The 18,856-nt window shown below is 39.1% G+C and overlaps 1 protein-coding gene across 2 annotated transcripts; it reads right to left on the reverse strand.

Moving 5' to 3' along the window:
- Positions 1–8,315: 8,315 nt before the first annotated feature.
- Positions 8,316–17,394, reverse strand: golph3 (golgi phosphoprotein 3). Of its 2 annotated transcripts, XM_027029058.2 has the most exons (5): positions 17,302–17,394; positions 16,926–17,196; positions 13,443–13,574; positions 12,780–12,894; positions 8,316–11,105 (listed from the first exon to the last, which is right to left on the reverse strand). In XM_027029058.2, the coding sequence occupies exons 2-5, from the start codon at positions 17,133–17,135 to the stop codon at positions 10,681–10,683; spliced, it is 882 nt and encodes a 293-aa protein (XP_026884859.1). In that variant the 5' UTR covers positions 17,136–17,196; positions 17,302–17,394; the 3' UTR covers positions 8,316–10,680. The 2 variants fall into 2 exon arrangements, with proteins under 2 accessions (XP_026884859.1, XP_035385755.1); XM_035529862.1 differs by having other exon boundaries at positions 16,926–17,373.
- Between the last annotated feature and the right edge of the window lie 1,462 nt (positions 17,395–18,856).

An 18,856-nucleotide genomic window follows, 5' to 3' on the forward strand; every position in this document is an offset into this window, starting at 1 on the left:
TCTGATGCTAGAGAGAGAGAGAGACAAAACCACAAAGAGAACGAGAGCTGCAAAAGACAAGAACACCTTGGCCTGTTCTTTTTCAGAAGTTTGCAATCTCATTCTGCACTAATGTCTGCTTTTCTCCAAACAGCTGGAAAACAACTGGTGGCATGTGTGTCCACGTGGGTGTGAGGGTGTTCTCTACTAGAAAGTCATAGCATTGTTTTATTAAACCCAGGGCAGGAACAATTACTTGGGAAACTGTATGCCATTAGTGTTCAGAATTTCATAAAAGCAATACAACATTTCGGTAACAAGGTATATTAAGGTGAGTTCCGAGAGCAATGCTAATAAAGATTCAGTACTGAGCTACAAAATAGAAGGCAGACATATATATTTAGGATATTAGTGATGATTCATAAGATCATATTATAATAATTACTTTTGCTTTTGAGACAGATTCCACCAAGCATATGTATTTACCAATGTGTACAATATGTGAGCTCAGAGCTAGTCCAGGGCAGTTTGATGAAATTCCTGACATGGTATAAAGAAATGTAAAAAAAAATGTTAAAGCCAACTTAAAACTAGAATCCCGTGTTTCAAAAAGCATTCTTTTGCAATTACACATTGAAGCTGTGTTGAATCATGTTTGCATTGGATTCAAACAGTTTGATCTCCACCTCTATTAAAACACTTCTTCGTGTATTACCCCATGGCAACCATAACATGTACCTGGAATAACATAGCTTAACATATAATTGTATTACAGAGAGGCCTTGGCTTTATAGTGTTTCACTACAGTATCTAAATTCCATATGCCCAGCATCTATGAAGTTTTTTGTGCTTTTCTGGGTTTATGGTTAACATTTTGTAGGACTATAACCCATGACTGAGAGCGCACTTAAGAGCTCGGAGAGCTACATCACAACTCCCTTGCAAACACAGGATGCCAATCCTATTGTACTAAAATTAAAAAATAAATCTAAATAAATCACACACACGGGAACATGGGAAGCCAAAACAATGTGCCTCAGGGAAAGACAACTATTTGATTTTTCCTTTGGAACTTTAAAACACAACTCATTTTCATATACTCACTAATTTCACACTACAGGGAAATATGTAAACATTCTATGAGGTGAATCACTGGCATTCACATGCTCTTTTTAGCACTATAACTTGTTAAATGCCCTGAAAATTAATGGATTTTTTCTACTCTATGCTGTCTGTGTTAATAAAGTCAATGAGTCCAGTCAGTGCACATTAGACTGAGTACAACTAAACAGTTAAGACTGAACAATGCAACACAACAGTATAAACCTAAAACATACATGTTATCAAACCTTTTGCTTACCAGGTGTGGAGCGTTCAAAAAATGCAATAAAGAGTTGTTAGGATACCTTACACCAGCACTAGAGCATCCTCCACAGTACATACCACTCTCCCACACACTGAATTCACTCTCCTTCCCTGCACCCTGTCCATCGTAAGAGTGGGAACTGTACAGATGTGTCCCCTTCGTTCCGAGTATCTGATCCAGAGGAGGCGGGGTCTCCCCACCCACCAACCCCCATGGGGGACGGCCGTGTGCCCACTGCGGTCTGGCTTGGCTCGGACAGAGCTCCCGTTTCCCAGCCTGCCGGCAGTGTGCTGCTCTCTCATTGGACCCTGCTACTCTGCTGCCATACCTCCAGACCTTTTCATTTGTATAGAGCACCCAGACCACTGGTCACTTTTTCCAGCATGTTCACTCTGAGTCCTTTTCTGTGACACCAGTAGCTTCAGGCATTTGGAATTAAGTTTGCAAATGTTTAAATGGGGAACGATTGACTAATGAAAAAATAACAATAAAACCTTAAAATGGTTATAGAGATTAATTCTAAACTACCTATTCTACTATTTAATATAATTTTCTTCATGACTGTCACCATCCTCTGTGCCTGTCCATTGTACTTGTATTTCAAAAAGCACTATAACTATACGAATTCAAGATGGCTCGTAAATTGATATGACTACACTAGATCAATCGCTGCAAACATTGTAGCAAATAAATAAATAAATAAATAAAATCAGGTAGTAACTCAATGGTGCATAGATAATGAACCCCAGCCTTTATGGGAATTACGCTCAACTAGTCCTTAACGACGAAAAAAATTAAGGCATTCATATTAATATAAGTTGATGACCGTCCAGGCCAGAATGTGGCGATTGGACATAAACCACAAAGCGCTCCCGCGCACAAACGGACGGACGCGCGCAAGCTCGCACTGGCAGACGTGTCAAAACAGATGAGGTTAAATTAAAGAAACCGAGAGTCCCTGCAAACACTGCGCTAAACTGTGTCTACAACTGTGCAAAAGTTGAGATCCCGTTATTCCAGAATGAGTCCGCTAGACTCAGCGTAAGAGTTCGTCAGTTCAGATGAACTCGAGCCAGTAAACAAAAGCGCATGTAGCCTACACAAATCAAATGGGTATATTTATCATCCTAAAACACTGTTTACTAATTCTGTCAGTTTCCCCATTTGGTGAGAAATAACCTTAATATGGTTATTCTAGCGACTGCTCACCAGGTTCGTAACCAAACACTGAAAATAATTAGCTAGCAAGCTAGTTATATGAAAACGAAGTTTTAAACTCCTTTTATATGAGCTACTAAATTCCTCTACGGTTTTCTGCTTCTATGTACGAGATGTCTATTTAAATAACACGGTAAAAATCGGCACATTTTCTGGAAACACGAAAGTATCCCCAAGTATCGCGTAGGCCTTTGCCTGTAAGTATTCGACATGAACGCGTATAGTTTCTTTCAATGGTTTTGGTTTACAGATATAGATGTCAGCGTTAGGATCAAAAGTAGTCTAATCACGTTCATTGTTACCTCTCCCGAATACACGGCTGATACTGCTTTCCTGGACGTAGACCTTCAAAGCCAAATCGGTCGAATGCCGAGGACTGCTCTCTTCAAAGCGTTTTGAAATGAACGCGGTCTGAAAGCCCATTCACAGGACTGCCAAAGGAATTCAATGGACACTTTTTACAACTGCAGGACCTAACTCGGGAAGTTTGCGAGTGCCCACTTTATTGTTGTATCCCCTCATTAATCAGTCGTTTAAGTCGTTGGTCTAAATTATCCTGATATGCCGTCAAGAGTAGCCCACTATTTCTCAACACATCGAGGATGCAGTGTAGCTGTATTCCGATCCAAGCAAGCGTGCCATTAGGTGGTAAACGTGTTGGGAGGCGGCGTACGATTATAATTTCTGATTTCAGCCTTCCCCTGTCCAGTCAGAAGTTGGCTCTATTGTAACCGTCCTCGTTACAAGAAAGCTTTACAGCCCCAGTTTACACTGTTGGTATTTGCAATCACAGTTGAAATGAAGCAGAAAAAAAATCACATATTGGTTATTTAGCTATTTATTTAACTTTATATCCATCTATGATGAATCTTATTTAAGAGTAAAAGTAAAAACGCAGATAGTTATATAACCTAAGAAAATGTTAATAAAATCACGGTAGAAGTCACACATTGTGTCTTTAATTAGGATACAGAAAACAGTTCTTAACATGCTTTACTTCTCCCTGCAGATGAAACACTGATGAGACTTTTGGGAATTCCCACTATTTAGATGTGCCTAGGCATGATAAAACTGACTGGTAAGAACATTTCAAAATAGCAATTTCTGGACCAGATCATGCAACTAAAACTTCACTTTTTGTAAATGTATTTCCACAGTGTGTGTTTGTGTCAGATCAAAACTCTAATCTGAAGACATTTATAAATATTTAGTATTTTAAATTCTCAAGCAAAACACTGCCTGCAATTGCCTATTGGCATTCAGAATATAGTTATTTACTATTTACTTACTACTTCTACTATTACTATTATGACTACTACTACTACTACTACTACATATATATATATATATATATATATATATATATATATATATATATATATATATATATATATATATGTGTGTGTGTGTGTGTGTGTGTGTGTGTGTGTGTGTGTGTGTGTGTGTGTTTGTGTCAGATCAAAATTCTAATCTGAAGACCTTTATAAATATTTAGTATTTTAAATTCTCAAGCAAAACACTGCCTGCAATTGCCTATTGGCATTTAGAATATAGTTATTTACTACTTACTTACTACTTCTACTTACTTACTACTACTATTATGACTACTACTACTACATACATATATATATATATATATATATATATATATATATATATATATATATATATATATATATATGTGTGTGTGTGTGTGTGTGTGTGTGTGTGTGTGTGTGTGTGTGTGTGAGAGAGTGAAATGTGGGATAAGGAAGGTCTAAAGGAAATGTAGAAGGATGTCTAAGCGAGGTTTGACACAAAAAGTCACATAATTCCTTGGCCTGTCCTTGTTCCACCACCATTTTCTCAGCAAAGAGGAAAGCCGTTTATGACCAACATGTAAACTGATGAATATCTTTTACACTTTTTACACATAACAGAGTACAGTGTTGCTATTCAGATATATGGACTTGGTCAGTATCTTCAACACATCTGCACAAAGATTGTCTGTTTCCCATCAGGCATGTTTGATTTATATCTATAGCTGTTACACATTAAACCTGTACCTTTCAAGTATATGAACTTCAAGTGAACTAAACATTACAAAAAATGCATTCTACCTCACCTGTGCTTCTTTCTTCTGTTGTGCTTCTTTTAATACAAGCCAAAAATAGAAATATGAATCATATTTTAGTGACTCATAAGATGAATCTTCATCTTATTGTATTAGCAAACATCAGATGTCTTGCCTTCAGTGTCTTTCTATTCTACTAAAACACAGTTGTACTGAAAGCCATCTGTGTTGCAGATGTTACAGATATTGTGTCAGGCTTGTCAAAACCACTCATGCATTTACATAAAGAAGAGATCTACCTATTCATATAAATAATTCCTTAGAGAAAATATATATATATATATATATATATATATATATATATATATATATATATATATATATATATATATATATATATATATGCTGTACTGTATTCTGAGTTAGTTTTTTGTTAGTGTTCAGAAAAATACAACAATGCATTTAAATGTAGTCACAGTGTACTGTGACTCAAAGAGACCACACAGGCACTGATTACACTCACTTTTCAGCTGGCTTTGAGTGTCAATGCTACAGAGGGAAGAAGGTACACCATAATGGCAGAGCAAACACCAGTTCATCTGTATAAATCATGGCAATCTGGCCTTCATAGTGCCTTCTACTACTTTGACAATGTCTGAAAACCTATTTTAATTACTTATACTGTAGGGAAAAATGTAATTAGAGGTGAACTCCTTTTGAAGTAAGTGTTTTTATTGTGGTCTGGACAGACACACTGCACACTTTTACCGCAGAAATGTCGTCCTGCTATCTGCAGGCTCTAGGCTACACAGTTAGAAACCGAATAGCCCTGAGACACTGTAGCCTTGGCAGACATATGCCATACAGCAAGTCTATATTTTGTTTAAAAATTTTAAGAGATATGTTTCCTTAATTTACATGAAGTTTCATGTAGTTTACTTACAAATTACTATGTTGGCCTAGGTGTCTTTAAAGACCATGTGTGACATGGCAGCAGCAGAGGAGCCAGTGGAGCAAGTGGAGGTTGACAGGTATGTTTCTTAATACAAAGAAACAAGTGGAGGTTTACAGGCATGTTTATTAATACAAAGAAATAAGTGGAGGTTTACAGGCTTGTTTATTAATACAAATAAACAAAAGGCATTTAGCAACGCAGAGGGGTTTTGAAGGTTTTGTAGATGATAAAGAGGGTGAGGCATGAGAGTGTGATTGGTGGGAGTGTGTGTGTGTGTGTGTGTCTTCTGGATTGGGTGTTGACCAGAGCTTGACATCCCACTTAAAGGCCACAAAGAAAGCAGACTAAATGCAAGATGGGTTCCTGGCAGGTGGGTCAGGATTTAGGATCGAATTGTCGTGAGAGGGCATCTGCCTTGGTAATGTTGGAGCTGGATCAGTAGATGATGGTGAAATGCAGTCAAGAGAAAGTGGTCTGGAGGATTTTATGGTCCGTGATGATGACTGAATTCTGGGTGCTTTCTAAGCAATGCCTCCATTCCTCCAATACTAGCATGATCGCCAGCAGCTCTCCATCACACATTCCGCAGTTCCTCTCAGCCGGAGAGAGCTTTTTGGAGGACACCACAGGCTTCAACTTGGTGTTTACTCTGGAACGTTGGTACACCACCACTACCAGTCCTATGTCCGAGGTCTCTACTCAACAGTGAATGGCCTCGAGGCCTTGGAATGCTGTAGGACAGAGGCGGTGGTGAAGGCTATCTTGAGCACCACAAACATACTCTCCACCATGGGTGTCTACATAAGCTGGTTCTGTTTTCCCTGTGGAGGATTTGTAAGGAGCTGGGCCACACTGGGGGGGCAGATAGGGCCTCCTGGATATACTGCTCCATGACCCTAGTCTCCTCTTGGGAGACAGAACAGACACTGCTGACATTCACCACCAGCTTAATAGCATAGTCGTTGCTCCTGTGAGGTGGGAGCTGGGTAGCCTTGATTGAACCGAAAGTCATTGTATGGAGTTGTAATAGGGAAGTTGGAGTCTGGGCTCTCTATAGAGGTGGACCAGAGGAGCAGAGCCACAGATGTAGGGCAATGGGTTTGACAGAAGGACCAGTGGAGGATTTAGTCATAAAGCCAGGACATGAGTGGATTATGTGAGCCTAACTGAAGAAGCCCTAAAGTAACAGGGTGTGCAGGAGAATCAATAAGGAGGAAGGACAGGTATTCAGAGTGAAGGGCACTAATGGACAAATGGGATAGCAATGCTTCAAACAGGGAACCGGTGCTCACTAGCACGATACCCCAGGCTTTGGCTCTCCCTGTCATCTGACTTATAACGGATGCCACCTAGGTGTTGTCAGGAATAAGTAGCTGGAACACAAAGTACACCTCGCACTGAACCAAGAAGTCTTCACACCCCCAGGATCCTGTTTTAAACCTCACGGGTATATGGTAGGATTGGAACCTGGAAGATAAGGAGTTTACAGGCCTGCCCAGTGCTGACTGTGGGACTCGCAGAGAGCTTCCACGCAGTTGGCAAGCTGATCCATGCTGGCTCGAAGCTTGTGGATCTCAAGTTACTGCTCTGCCAGTTCGATATTTGCGGGCTCAGTGCCTTGGCCGGATACATACCACTCCCTGAGCTCGGTTCACCTGGCTCTGCATTCTGTGACAATGCAGCAACAGAGAAGCAAGGTGCAAGTGAAGGTTGACAGGCAGGTTTATTAAAATAAAGAACCAAAGGTGCTTAGCAACACAGAGCAGTTTTGAAGATCTTCAAGACTTCATTCATAAGAATTGTATAATGTATTGTTTAATATTGAGCAATAAAATGAATCCTGTAAAATATGCATCTTATAAGCATGACATGGTGAGGACTCTGAATTTTTAAATCTGACCCACTGCAGTGCTTCTTTGCTTAAGTATCCTACATTTCTAAGAGCAGCACTAACCTTGAACTGCATCTGTCACTTCCTGTAGTCTGCAGACTTCTCTAAGTAAATAACCATAATCTGAAACCCCCATTATTTACCATTATTTATGTATTTCAGAGAGATAGAGGTGAGCTAGGATCAGATTTCCTACTGTTTATGTGATCTTTGTCTCTTTGTGCTGTACTGTGCTACCCTGATCCAGAAACAACACTGGCTGAGGTTCCCTGGGACTGTGGCCTCAACCTCAACTATAGCCAGCTTGTAGCATTGAGAGTGGCTCACATGAGCCTGTTCATAAAGTAGTAACCATTTCCAGGTGCGCTGCAAAGCTCCATACCAGTCATCCAGAAGAGACTGTGTACTGCCGGATGGGTCATACGCTGGCATGTTCTAAAGCAGCTGTTCCTACTGGCCATAGCACAGCACAGTTATAGTCGTAGAGAAAACAAGGGTACCTCAAACCATCCAACGGGCACATTCCTGGGGGAACAAGCAACCTTTCAGGCATGTAAGCCTGAATTGCTGGCTAAATAGCTCACAGCTTTGCACAAATTTAAGTTTACAGGCATCAGTCTCTGTGCACTCTCCAAGCTAAAAATGAAACAGTGTAAAGACAACTCTCTTGCCAGCAAACAAAAACTGGCATAACAGAATATTTCAAAATAAACTAAAATACTGACATTGGAAAAGGTAGCTTGCATGTGCATGGTGATTCTGTGGAGATCAAAAAAGGGAGAGAAAAATGAATACAGGAAAAGACATGCCTCACACAAGCCTATGTCTCACGTAAAATAAAATGACAGATAAATGAGTTTTTGAGGCACTTCCAATACCTTTGTTTATTTGGTAAGAAGGAAATGTACAGATACGGGTCCCTTCATAGTGAGTTCTACAACTACACACAATTTCAATGTTTTTTTTTTGTTTTTTTTACCAAAACCTTTGCTACATATAAGGACAGAAATAGCCAAGTCTTTGAGGCAAGCATTAATCATAATGAACAAAACAAAAAACAAAATTCAGAAAAAAGTATGTATTAGCAAATTATTGCTTAAATGAGTAAAGGTTGGCAACAAAATAAAAGTCATGCGACATTAACTTAATCATATTAAAATAAAATTACTGGTCAAAATAAGGTCTCCTCGGTAAGTTTTCTTTGATGGCGCCAAAAATATATATATTTTCAAAAAAACAAATCTGAATACGAAACGTTTCTTTCAAAATATACAATGCCACCCAAAAAGCTGATATTCACCAATTAGGTGACAGGCCACATACATACAAAAGGAGCCATGTTTTCATTAAATTTGGAATGTAATGTTAAGCAGTCTGTAATGTCTTGCTTCTGTTATGTGCAATCTGCCTCGTTCTCATATTCCTGACAAAAGTACAAAAATAGTCAAATTTACAACTGTTAAACACACAAGGAAACTGTGAAAGTGAGTCTCATTTAAAATGGTCATTTGAATTTTATTTTATTAGTTATGAATGAAATTCCAAGAGGAGCACATAAATATGGAAACTGGGGGAAACTGCAAGCTGTTTTCATCTTTCAAAATTCAAGCCTGCATCGAGACTTTTCATTGCATACTGCCAAAACCGGCACATTAGGACAACGCCTCTTCATGGTGCTACAGAGCTGTAAGCCTGAAACATTACCAACATCAATGCAATATCGCTCTATAGACTCAATGGACAGCTGGAGCGCCTGTCTAAAGGAAGACAGTGTTATTGTAAAGGTATATTATGATGGCGGTGAGGGCCACCATCTGGAGCCATCTAAGCTATTAAACCATTTTTCCCATTTTAAACTAAAGGATGGGAAAAGAAATCCCTTAAATTTCCTTCAGAGATCAAGTGTACCACTGAGGAACAGTTCTTTGAATAACATAAAAACTAGTTCACTCAGTTGTTCTGGAATGCCATGTCACGTTGAGGAATAGCTACAGTACACATTGTAACTTAGGTTACAAATCTTGTAACCAGTATCAGGCACATAAAATTACAGATGTGGTACTGCTTTACCGCATGTTTGTGGAAACTGTAGAGTCATAGCACTAAGGTGACAAAGCCATTGAGAGGCAATTAAAAGAAAGAAGGTGAGGTCTGAGAGGTAGAGCACATAGTGTTACTGAAATAGTCATGAACAGCAAACAATAAACCTTTTATGCCACTCCATGAAAATAAAAGTTGGGTCAAAGGTCTTCCAGTTTCATTGGGTCAATCCCAGGAAACAATTATATTGGGCTTCTTTGTTATTTCAATATTCCTTTTATTTTCACCACCCGAGGAGTCAGCCTTTGGGTTCCCCTGCCAGCGAATGAAGACACCAGCCACATCTGATATTTGCAAAACCTGGCAAAACCTGGCAACCATCAATGAGCCATGACACACAGTCTTGGTTCTTGGTACTGTAAATTGTATTCATCCACACACAAAGAGCCACTGTTGTCACGCTGATGCTGAGCTATAGGTCTCCAGCTATTCTTTGTCCCTAAAGGGAATGTTTATAAACTGAGACCACCAAGTCTGGTATGGAATAGTGATCTGAAATCATTCTACACAGTGAGTTTTTCATAAATCACAGTCTCTGAATATGTAGATTCTCCAATTTGTTTTGATTACAGTTCTTAATGAGTGTACATGTTTATCTCAAAATCTTGTAACACAAAATTAGTTTCAACCTGTGAGCATAAGAAACTGATTCAAAAAATAATATATTTCTAAAATTAATTAATCTTAATATCCATGACCTGTTCAATCATGTCAGCAATATGAACCCAACCCTGTTTCTCATGGTACAGGACTGAGAAAGGAAGAAAGCCCATTTGTCCATAAAAATAAAAGGGTAGAGATTGCTCCTGCAATTCATGTTCAGACAGAGTGTCCAGGTTGAGAAGAAACCCCATGCATGTAACAGACCACAAAAAACAAAACACAAAGGGGAGTAAGGTGTAGGCGTGCTCTCCTTTACCTTCATCGAGACTGTGAAACCCAATGACAAACACTGTAGAGAATGCAGAAGGGAAGGAAGTTCATATCCATAAGGAAAGACAAAATAACAAAAAATAGATAGTTCTGCAGAGTTATTGTTCATTTCTGACAAACTAGGACAACCCTTTCCGCATTTGTTTCACTACTCGGTGTGAAGTCCATTTAATTCCCTCAAGTCCTCATTTGGTGAAAGCGGCCACCACGGCCCAGAGCAGCTCATTGCTATTGGCCTTCATGCTCTCGCCTTCCGGCTCCAGGTCCAGCAACTGCCGCACCCTTTTCATGGCCAGATCGTACTGGTCATCCAGGAGTGGCGCAAATGCGTTCTCCAGCACATCTGAGGAATGCGCCAGGAAGATGAGGGCCAACAGGCGCTTGTCCATGCGATTCGGGTCATTCACCCACTTGTCCAGCACGGCCTCCTGCACTTTCTTGATGAGGCGTTGCTTGATGTTGCTGTTGGTGAGTGGGTGCGTCGTCATGTCAAAGAGCAGGAAGTTCTGCTTCTCGGTGGTGAGCACGCCCTTTTCCACAAGGTTCTTGGCTAAGCGCTCGCGCACATTCCGCAACTGGTAGTGGAGCTTCAGGGGGTTCCATGTCTCACCTTCAGGAGAACAGATCCCAATTACTTGAGTACAAAATTAATATAACTGGAAGAAATGCTAATTTTTTTTTTCCCATCAACCACTTATCCACCTTTCTGAAGATTCTTTGCAGTTGCACACTATGCTCTGCCATGTGTTTTACTTTGCTTTAAAGTAATAGACATATGATGAAACCTACCATGACTGGGTCTTGACCACGAATCCCACTGCACATAATTCCTATTTTATGTAGCTGCACCCCTAGAGATGTGTCACTATTGCTTGACAAACACTTTCCAATAATAAAATATACCACTCAACCAAACAGCAAAAAAAGAAGCATTTGGTAACTGCTTTGACAATTATAAGGATCAGACAGCAATTTTATGCAATTTTTTGTTAAAGGTATACAGGATCTACTGAAGTTTTTGGGCTCTGGTTTAATTCTGAGCAGATAGTTTAAAAACACTCTAGGGAGAAGGAGTTTCTTCCATGTTTAATGCTTTGATCTCACTCTTTCATCACCTAGCTTCCCATGGTGAGTAACTTCCTACTGAGCTCACAACCATATTGTCTGTCAGGGCTAGAACGCTAAATAAGTGATTCAGACGAGAGCAAGTCTGAATCTTATACTTCATTCTTAACACTCCTGACGTCTACCAACTCATATCATAAGGTATTAAACCTGTTTTACCAAATAAATCTAAAACTTTGACTATAGTCTCCAAAAGTAGTCCCTTTACTATGATAATTGTGCCACAGGCCAAAGAAAACCTCAGTCAAACCAATAATGAGTTTAATTATGGCAGTATAATGGTGCATGTGTTCATCCCAAACAGTTGTGGTATGCATTTTAGTTTGATGCATGCAGTCGTACAGAGAATGTGTGGTAGCCCAAGTGCGAACCTTAAGCTGTAAGCCAACAGTAACATGCTATGCTATGCATAGATCAAGCTTATTGCCATTGGACTGAATCAATGACCAGCCCCGAAATACAGCAAATGCAAATGACTTGTAAGAACTATAAGATCTGCCTACTTCTTTCAAATCTGCTGTGTGAAAATGTCTAATTTCCCAGTGATCTGAGTGGTGCACAGCATTGTAAGGTATGTATACAGAAACACACAAACATGCCAATGCATATTCAACATCACCACCCCGGCATTCAATCATGTTACACAGAGGTAGGCAAATGTAGCGTTAGGAGTCGTGTCCAAGGATTCTTATTGGTATAGCATGGGGCATTTGCCCAGATGGGGGATTGAACAACAGTTCCCCATGGAAGAGGCAGTGTTGTTACCCACTACACTATACCAACCAGCTAATCACTAGATCTAGGCAAAATAAACAAAACAAAAAACACCCCACCACACAAAAATACCCCAAAAAACCAAACTTAACCCTAATTGGGGGGGGGTTATACAACATTAGGTGAAAAACTAACTTGCCCTACTGTCTGTTTGAAATAAATTGAAACAAAAATTAAGCCCAATGCATTTGTTTTTTTGTGTTGCTTTTCTATATTGTAGAACAGACACTGATGTTCAAAGTTGCAGTTAAGTGAACTGTGACTTCTGCATACAGTCACACCCCTATTTTTCAATTTTTTAATGTTTTTTTTTCTTCCATGTCATGAAAACAGATCAGTGCACGTAAATGTTATGAGTAAATTAAGTAATACGCTTCCTACTCACCACTAAGAAGCTCAATCCAGCTCTGTACAGTCTCAGGTGGCTGGGTCTCTTTAATATGTTTCAGAGCCTCATCCAAGAGCACATCACCTGTTGCAGCATCAGACTTACAGATGACCTGTAAATATGCAGTGCCAAAGACATGAATACTATGTTAATTAAGCAGCTTGAAGAAAATACAGCAAATTCAAATTAGAATAATGATTACTTGTAGTACCAAACATATGATGATAACTTGTATAACTGGCTACATTGAGTGAAAAATATATTGAAGCGCTCCCTCTTGTGTCAAATTACTACCTAATGTATGTTTCATCTCAATGTACTGAAACATTCTCCAGATGGGATTGGCCACTGGCCTCTATCTGCTTCAAAAAGCTTGAGGTCTTTGCACAAACGTCACTGACATGTTATCAAAGCCAGGATTTCCGAAAGTCTTAAACCGCACTCCTGACAACGTCCCACCTCCCCCCTTCATAAACAACTGAAGAACTACCTATATTTGTTAATGTAACAAGGCAGGAACTATTATGAACTTGTACTGTTCGAGGGTCAATATATGTGAACAAGAAAAGCCAAGAGGAAGCCAGCCTGAAAGTTGGATTTGGGCCAAATACAGAGGATTTTCTGTTTCCACAGGCTCTCAGGTGATAGATGTGGTCCCACCTTTCTGGCAAGCAGGCTCTTTCTTCTCATGCCACTTGCCTCGAGCTGCAGCCTCCCTCGCAAGGCCAGCTCGATGAGCATGCATCCCCGCAAGCCCGACGAGATGCAGTCGTTCCAGAATGAGGTGTAGCCCTGGTCAGAGACATAAACCAAATGAGTCACAAAAGTTCTGAAATTAACAACAGTGAAAAAAAAGTATTTGTGGAATTATTTTCATATTAGTTACTGAACAAAGAGTAAGCAAGAGATAGATAGTGAGAAAGAGAGAGACTCACTGATATCTTCAATAACTGTCACTCCTACCATGCGGTCTATAATTGGTCCATCAAGAGGCATTTTACATTAGCCTTCATTTGAAACAAGCCAGGAAGACTAAGCCTAAACAATGGCAAATACTCAAATGTTACACGTTCACGGTAAAAGTATGCACTCCACAGTAACAGACACATGACTGTGCATGTAGCATTAAATATGAAGAAACAGAAAAAGATGAGCCAGCACAGCATTTTGCACAAGACTCCAAAACTCACTTGGATTTCATGTGTCAACATTATTTCAACAATTAAAAGCTCAGGATCAGAAGAAAGAAAATAATGTTATTTCAAAGCAGCTTTGCTTGTCTTGTGCCACTAGTTTCTAACGATACAACTGCAGCGTCATGCTTAGCAGCGGTCTTTGCGAGGGGTATCTAGTATTTAACAAAGCTAGCTTTGTAATGGCCTAGCCAGCTCGTGCAGAGAAAGTTACGCTGGCACAACAGGCTTCTTTCAGGGTGCTGGCACCATAGCCGACCCCTCGCACATAGAGTGGAGTTCTTAGTGGAGTATGAGGACACTTTGCTGAAAAATGTGAGCTTATAAATTTACCAAACTATTTATCCATTAACCATTGCTAATCATGCGCTTGTCTGCAAGCTATAGTATTGTGGGTCTCTGCATCAGCAAAATTACTAAAAAAGATTTATTAAAATCTTTTGCAATCCAGCAAATGTTTTACATTTCAATTAATGCATCTGAAACACTGCAAATAACTGTAGCACAATAGTTACTTTGAAAGACTACATAAAGTGCCTTTTTGTTACTTTTTCATTTTTGAGTTTGGAATAAGTTAGTGTGTTCTATTAAACTACTACAAAGGGTGAATACTTGCAGAAATTGCTTAGAAAGTCATACAACACTTGCTGTATCACTAAAAAAAAAATAGGCACAGAAATTTTTCTACCCATCTCCCCATTTAGTATTTCTCCAAATGAGCAGAAATAAACCTGTATGGTAGGGCCACTAAGGGGTTTATACAAATGCCATTTCAATGTTTAAACTGTTACTGATCAAATATATTGCAATGGATCCTAGTTATCAACAGGTACTCCCAGCAGTGCACACAGGACTACTAGGTACTTTTGCATTCTTTGTCATGAAGCAATATAAGCACAAGCCATCAGTGATTAACTACAAGGTGTACAAGATAGCCACCTACAGGAACTGTCTATACTCAGCAGGTCATTTGAATGTATGTCATACCACTGCAATGATAAGATACATTAGGTACAAAAGTATTCTGAAGAGTGATGACAACACAGAAAAATAGAACCCAAATTTCCATATACTGCATTTTATGTACTGCAGTAATATTCTGAGTTTGCCATAATCCCCATGCACATTAATTTTTTCATAAAAAAAGCCCACTTCATTACTTTACACTGAAAGCTCACAGCACAAAATAATAAATACTGCAGCCTTCTTTATTATCAGCAGTGCACACACCAGTATTGTAATATGAATTAATTACTGACATATTTAGCAACGCTGGTAGTACAAGCCTAATAGAGGAGGTTTTAGAAATTGATACAATCAAAGATGCAATCACACATACATCTCTCCACCTCACATTTTAGGACTGTATAACATTTTTAAAGGCCACATAGAGGGCCATTATACTCAGTAATTAGGTCAAAATGAACACACACATTGTTGCAGGATTCAAAACTTCTCAGTCACAACAAATGTTGAGAGCTTTAAGATTTAACTGAAGTTGCAATGGACAGTTATATGAATCTTTTAGTTGCCTTTTCTTTGTGAGTGTACTAGGTAGTTTCAACATGCAGACATTGTTCTTTATACAAGTCTAGCACATAGAACTAACAGTTAGGTCCATTTCACGTACCAGACGGAATCACACCAAATAGCCTTCCTTATCTGAAGCAGAACACCACTAAATGCAGATCTCCAAATGAAATAAACTGCCAAACCATGCACAAGCATGTTTACAAAAATCATCAGCCTTTGTACTGTTCAGGTGCCTGCTCAACTGTTAACACTGGCTAATACTTTCATAGCAAAGAAACCAGGACACGACTGGCAGATATTATGATATCTTAACCTGATCATTTCCAATGTCATCATTTTTACTGTGCTCCTACTATTAAAAAAATGAAAACCCGACCTCAGTGACTGATTTTTTTTTAGGAACAAACCCAGCCATTAAAGACAACCTGGCAGCACACCAGCCTCAACAATTTAAGCAGTCTAAACACACAGGACTTACTTTACTCAAATTATATGCATTGTGAAAGTTCTAACTTGTAAATACATAGCTACATAGCTGTAGCCAACTTTTAACATACTGAAATCTCTTAACGTACATCTTCGAAAATCACGCTGCGTCTGTATTCAACATAGTTTGACTTAGTGTACTTGTCTGTTTAATTAAAATGTTCTTAAAGAAAGAGACATCAATTTCAGTTTTTTTTAAATGTAAAATATTCATCTAAATTAAGTAAACTTCACTCAAATACATTAAGGCAGCCTGTGCTTTGAATGGTATAAACAAATCAAACAACTTTCAACCATAATAGATACAGATTATGCTGGCACATTTACATTTACTTTGAGAGCCTAGACATTTTTGATAATATTCTTTCTTCTGTACGACTTTGCTAATTATCTACACGATTAATTTCGATGTTGTATTTTGCAATGCAATTATGCGTAAAGGGAAAAGACAAATCACTAAGAATCCAAGTGTGTTTGCGCACCCTTATGCTATTGACTAGAAAAAGCTAACTACCATGCTAGCTAGGTGACTACTGTACGCTAGCCACCTAGCTAGTTACTGAGTTACCAACAATAAGCTACAAAAAGCAAGGTTTACAAATGAGGTAACATCGACATGTGCAGCCGCCAATTGCTGCAATGATAACAGCTGACATCCTTTTACATGTTTTTATTTTTTACCGATCTAGTAGGAAGTAAAGATGCTAAGGAGCTACTGGTAATAGTAGCTAGCTAACTTAGCTAGCTATGTAGCGATGTTATTATGGTTAAATCAAAACTAAACAAACTACTGATCAGTTATGGACTACTCAGCTAGCTAGCTACCATGTTGTTCAAAACCTCGCTAACGTGTTACCTAGCTAGCATACGGTAATTAACTAGCTAGCTAGCTGATGGGATGAGTAAAATTGATTAGGAAAAAAAATAAAACCTCGCGGTCCTTTAGCCCCAAAAGCAAAACTTCTTCCATAAGGGTCAATCTGGTTTCTTTGGAATCGCCGCTGTCCTCTTCGTCTTGTTCATCTTTTCGGAGCTCGTACTCTTCTTCCCCAAGCCCCTTATCCTTATCGGCCGCGGCACCACGAGAGGCCTCGGTCCGTCTCTGGACAAGGCCTGAACTCCGCTGGGTCAAGGAAGTCATCGCTAGCTGTAACACAAGTCCTAAACACGACAGAACCACCACCCTCCCAGACAATTTCTGTCTGAGATTGGAATATTTTATTTAGTCCGAGACATAAATGGTCTTTAACTGACTGTTAACAAACCACAGCAAACGGAACGTGTGTGTGTATATATATATATCTCACTTCTTCAATCCTTGCTAAGCCTCATCAAATTAGCTACAGTTTGCAATTCTCCCGAGTTGGTAAGAAGGTCTAACATGGCGACCAAGGATGACGTGATCAGTGGATGTGGCATCAGAGCTTCACAGGTATCTAAAGTCTAACAAAAATGTACTACATGGAAATATCTGGGGGAAATCCGAAAAAAAAAAAAAAAATCAGGGGAAAAAACATGATAATAATAATAGTTATAAATGTTATTAACTTCAACTATATATAAATATAAATATTTATTTATTTATAATATAGATTTAAAAAATAGAATATTTTGCTTCAGCACACTGCAGTTACTCCCTGGAATCTTCTTCAGATATGTTCCTGTATATGATGCCTGCCACTTGGTTGTGGCGCCTTTGCACAGTGTGCATTTTGGGTCATGCCTAGTGTGATATGCCCCTGCTTTGACTGACTTAGTGCTTAGTGCTTGATCTTGTGCTGCCATTTGCTTCTGTGCTCTCCTTCAATCCCACCTTTTCCAGCCATTTGCCTTATGTTAGCCACCTCTGCTCTCTGTCCATGATACATTTAATGGAGGGGCTTATCGCACTATGGCATCTCCTCTGCTTCTAGTGGAACTTTAACCCGCACAGACAGTAGTGTATAATGGTTTATCACTAGACAGGAAGTGTCTAGTTTATTCATCAATCATTGTTATTTTCATCAAGATTTGGCAAGTTGAGCCTGTTGGCTGGTTGATTATTTGAAAGCAGCAAATAACCAGAAGCATGTCAGAGATCCCTTATGTATATGAGTGTTATTAAAATTTCATAAATCTTTGTTGAAAACAATCAATGAGCTGTTCATCAATCAGCTGTAAGCTGTTCAGAAAAGTTGTCCCCCCCCCTTTTTTTTTTTAGATTGTTAGATTTAACCTTTTACCATAACTTTTACATTAGCTGTTTAGCCAACAGAAAGCAGATATTCATTTTGCATACAAATTATATACTCACTGGCCACTTTTTTTTAGGTACACCTGTTCAACTGCTTGTTAATGCAAATATCTAATCCACCAATCACATGGCAGAAACCCATTGCATTTAGGCATGTAGACATGGTCAAGATGATCTGCTGAAGTTCAAACCGAGTATTAGAATGGGGAAGAAAGGTGATGTACGTGACATTCTTGTTAGTGTTAAATTGGCTGGTCTGAATATTTCAGAAACTGCTGATCTATTGGGAATTTCATGCACAACCATCTCTAGGGTTTGAATAGTCTGAAAAATAGAAAATATAGAGAGAGTGGCAGTTATCTGGGCAAAAATGCCTTGTTGATGCCAAAGGTTAGAGGAGAATGTTCAGACTGGTTTGAGCTGTTAGAAAAGCAACAGTAACTCATATAAACACTTTTTACAACCGAGGTATACAGAAGAGCATCTCTGAACACACAACACTTCAAACCATGAAGCATATGGGCTACAGTAGTAGAAAAGCATACCAAGTGCCATGCCTGTTACCTAAGACCATGCCACTGTGGCTACAGTTCACACAGGCTCATCAAAATTGGACAAATAAGATTTAA

The sequence above is a fragment of the Electrophorus electricus genome, chromosome 9 (genome assembly GCF_013358815.1).
Source record: "Electrophorus electricus isolate fEleEle1 chromosome 9, fEleEle1.pri, whole genome shotgun sequence".
Classification (NCBI taxonomy): Eukaryota; Metazoa; Chordata; class Actinopteri; order Gymnotiformes; family Gymnotidae; genus Electrophorus; species Electrophorus electricus.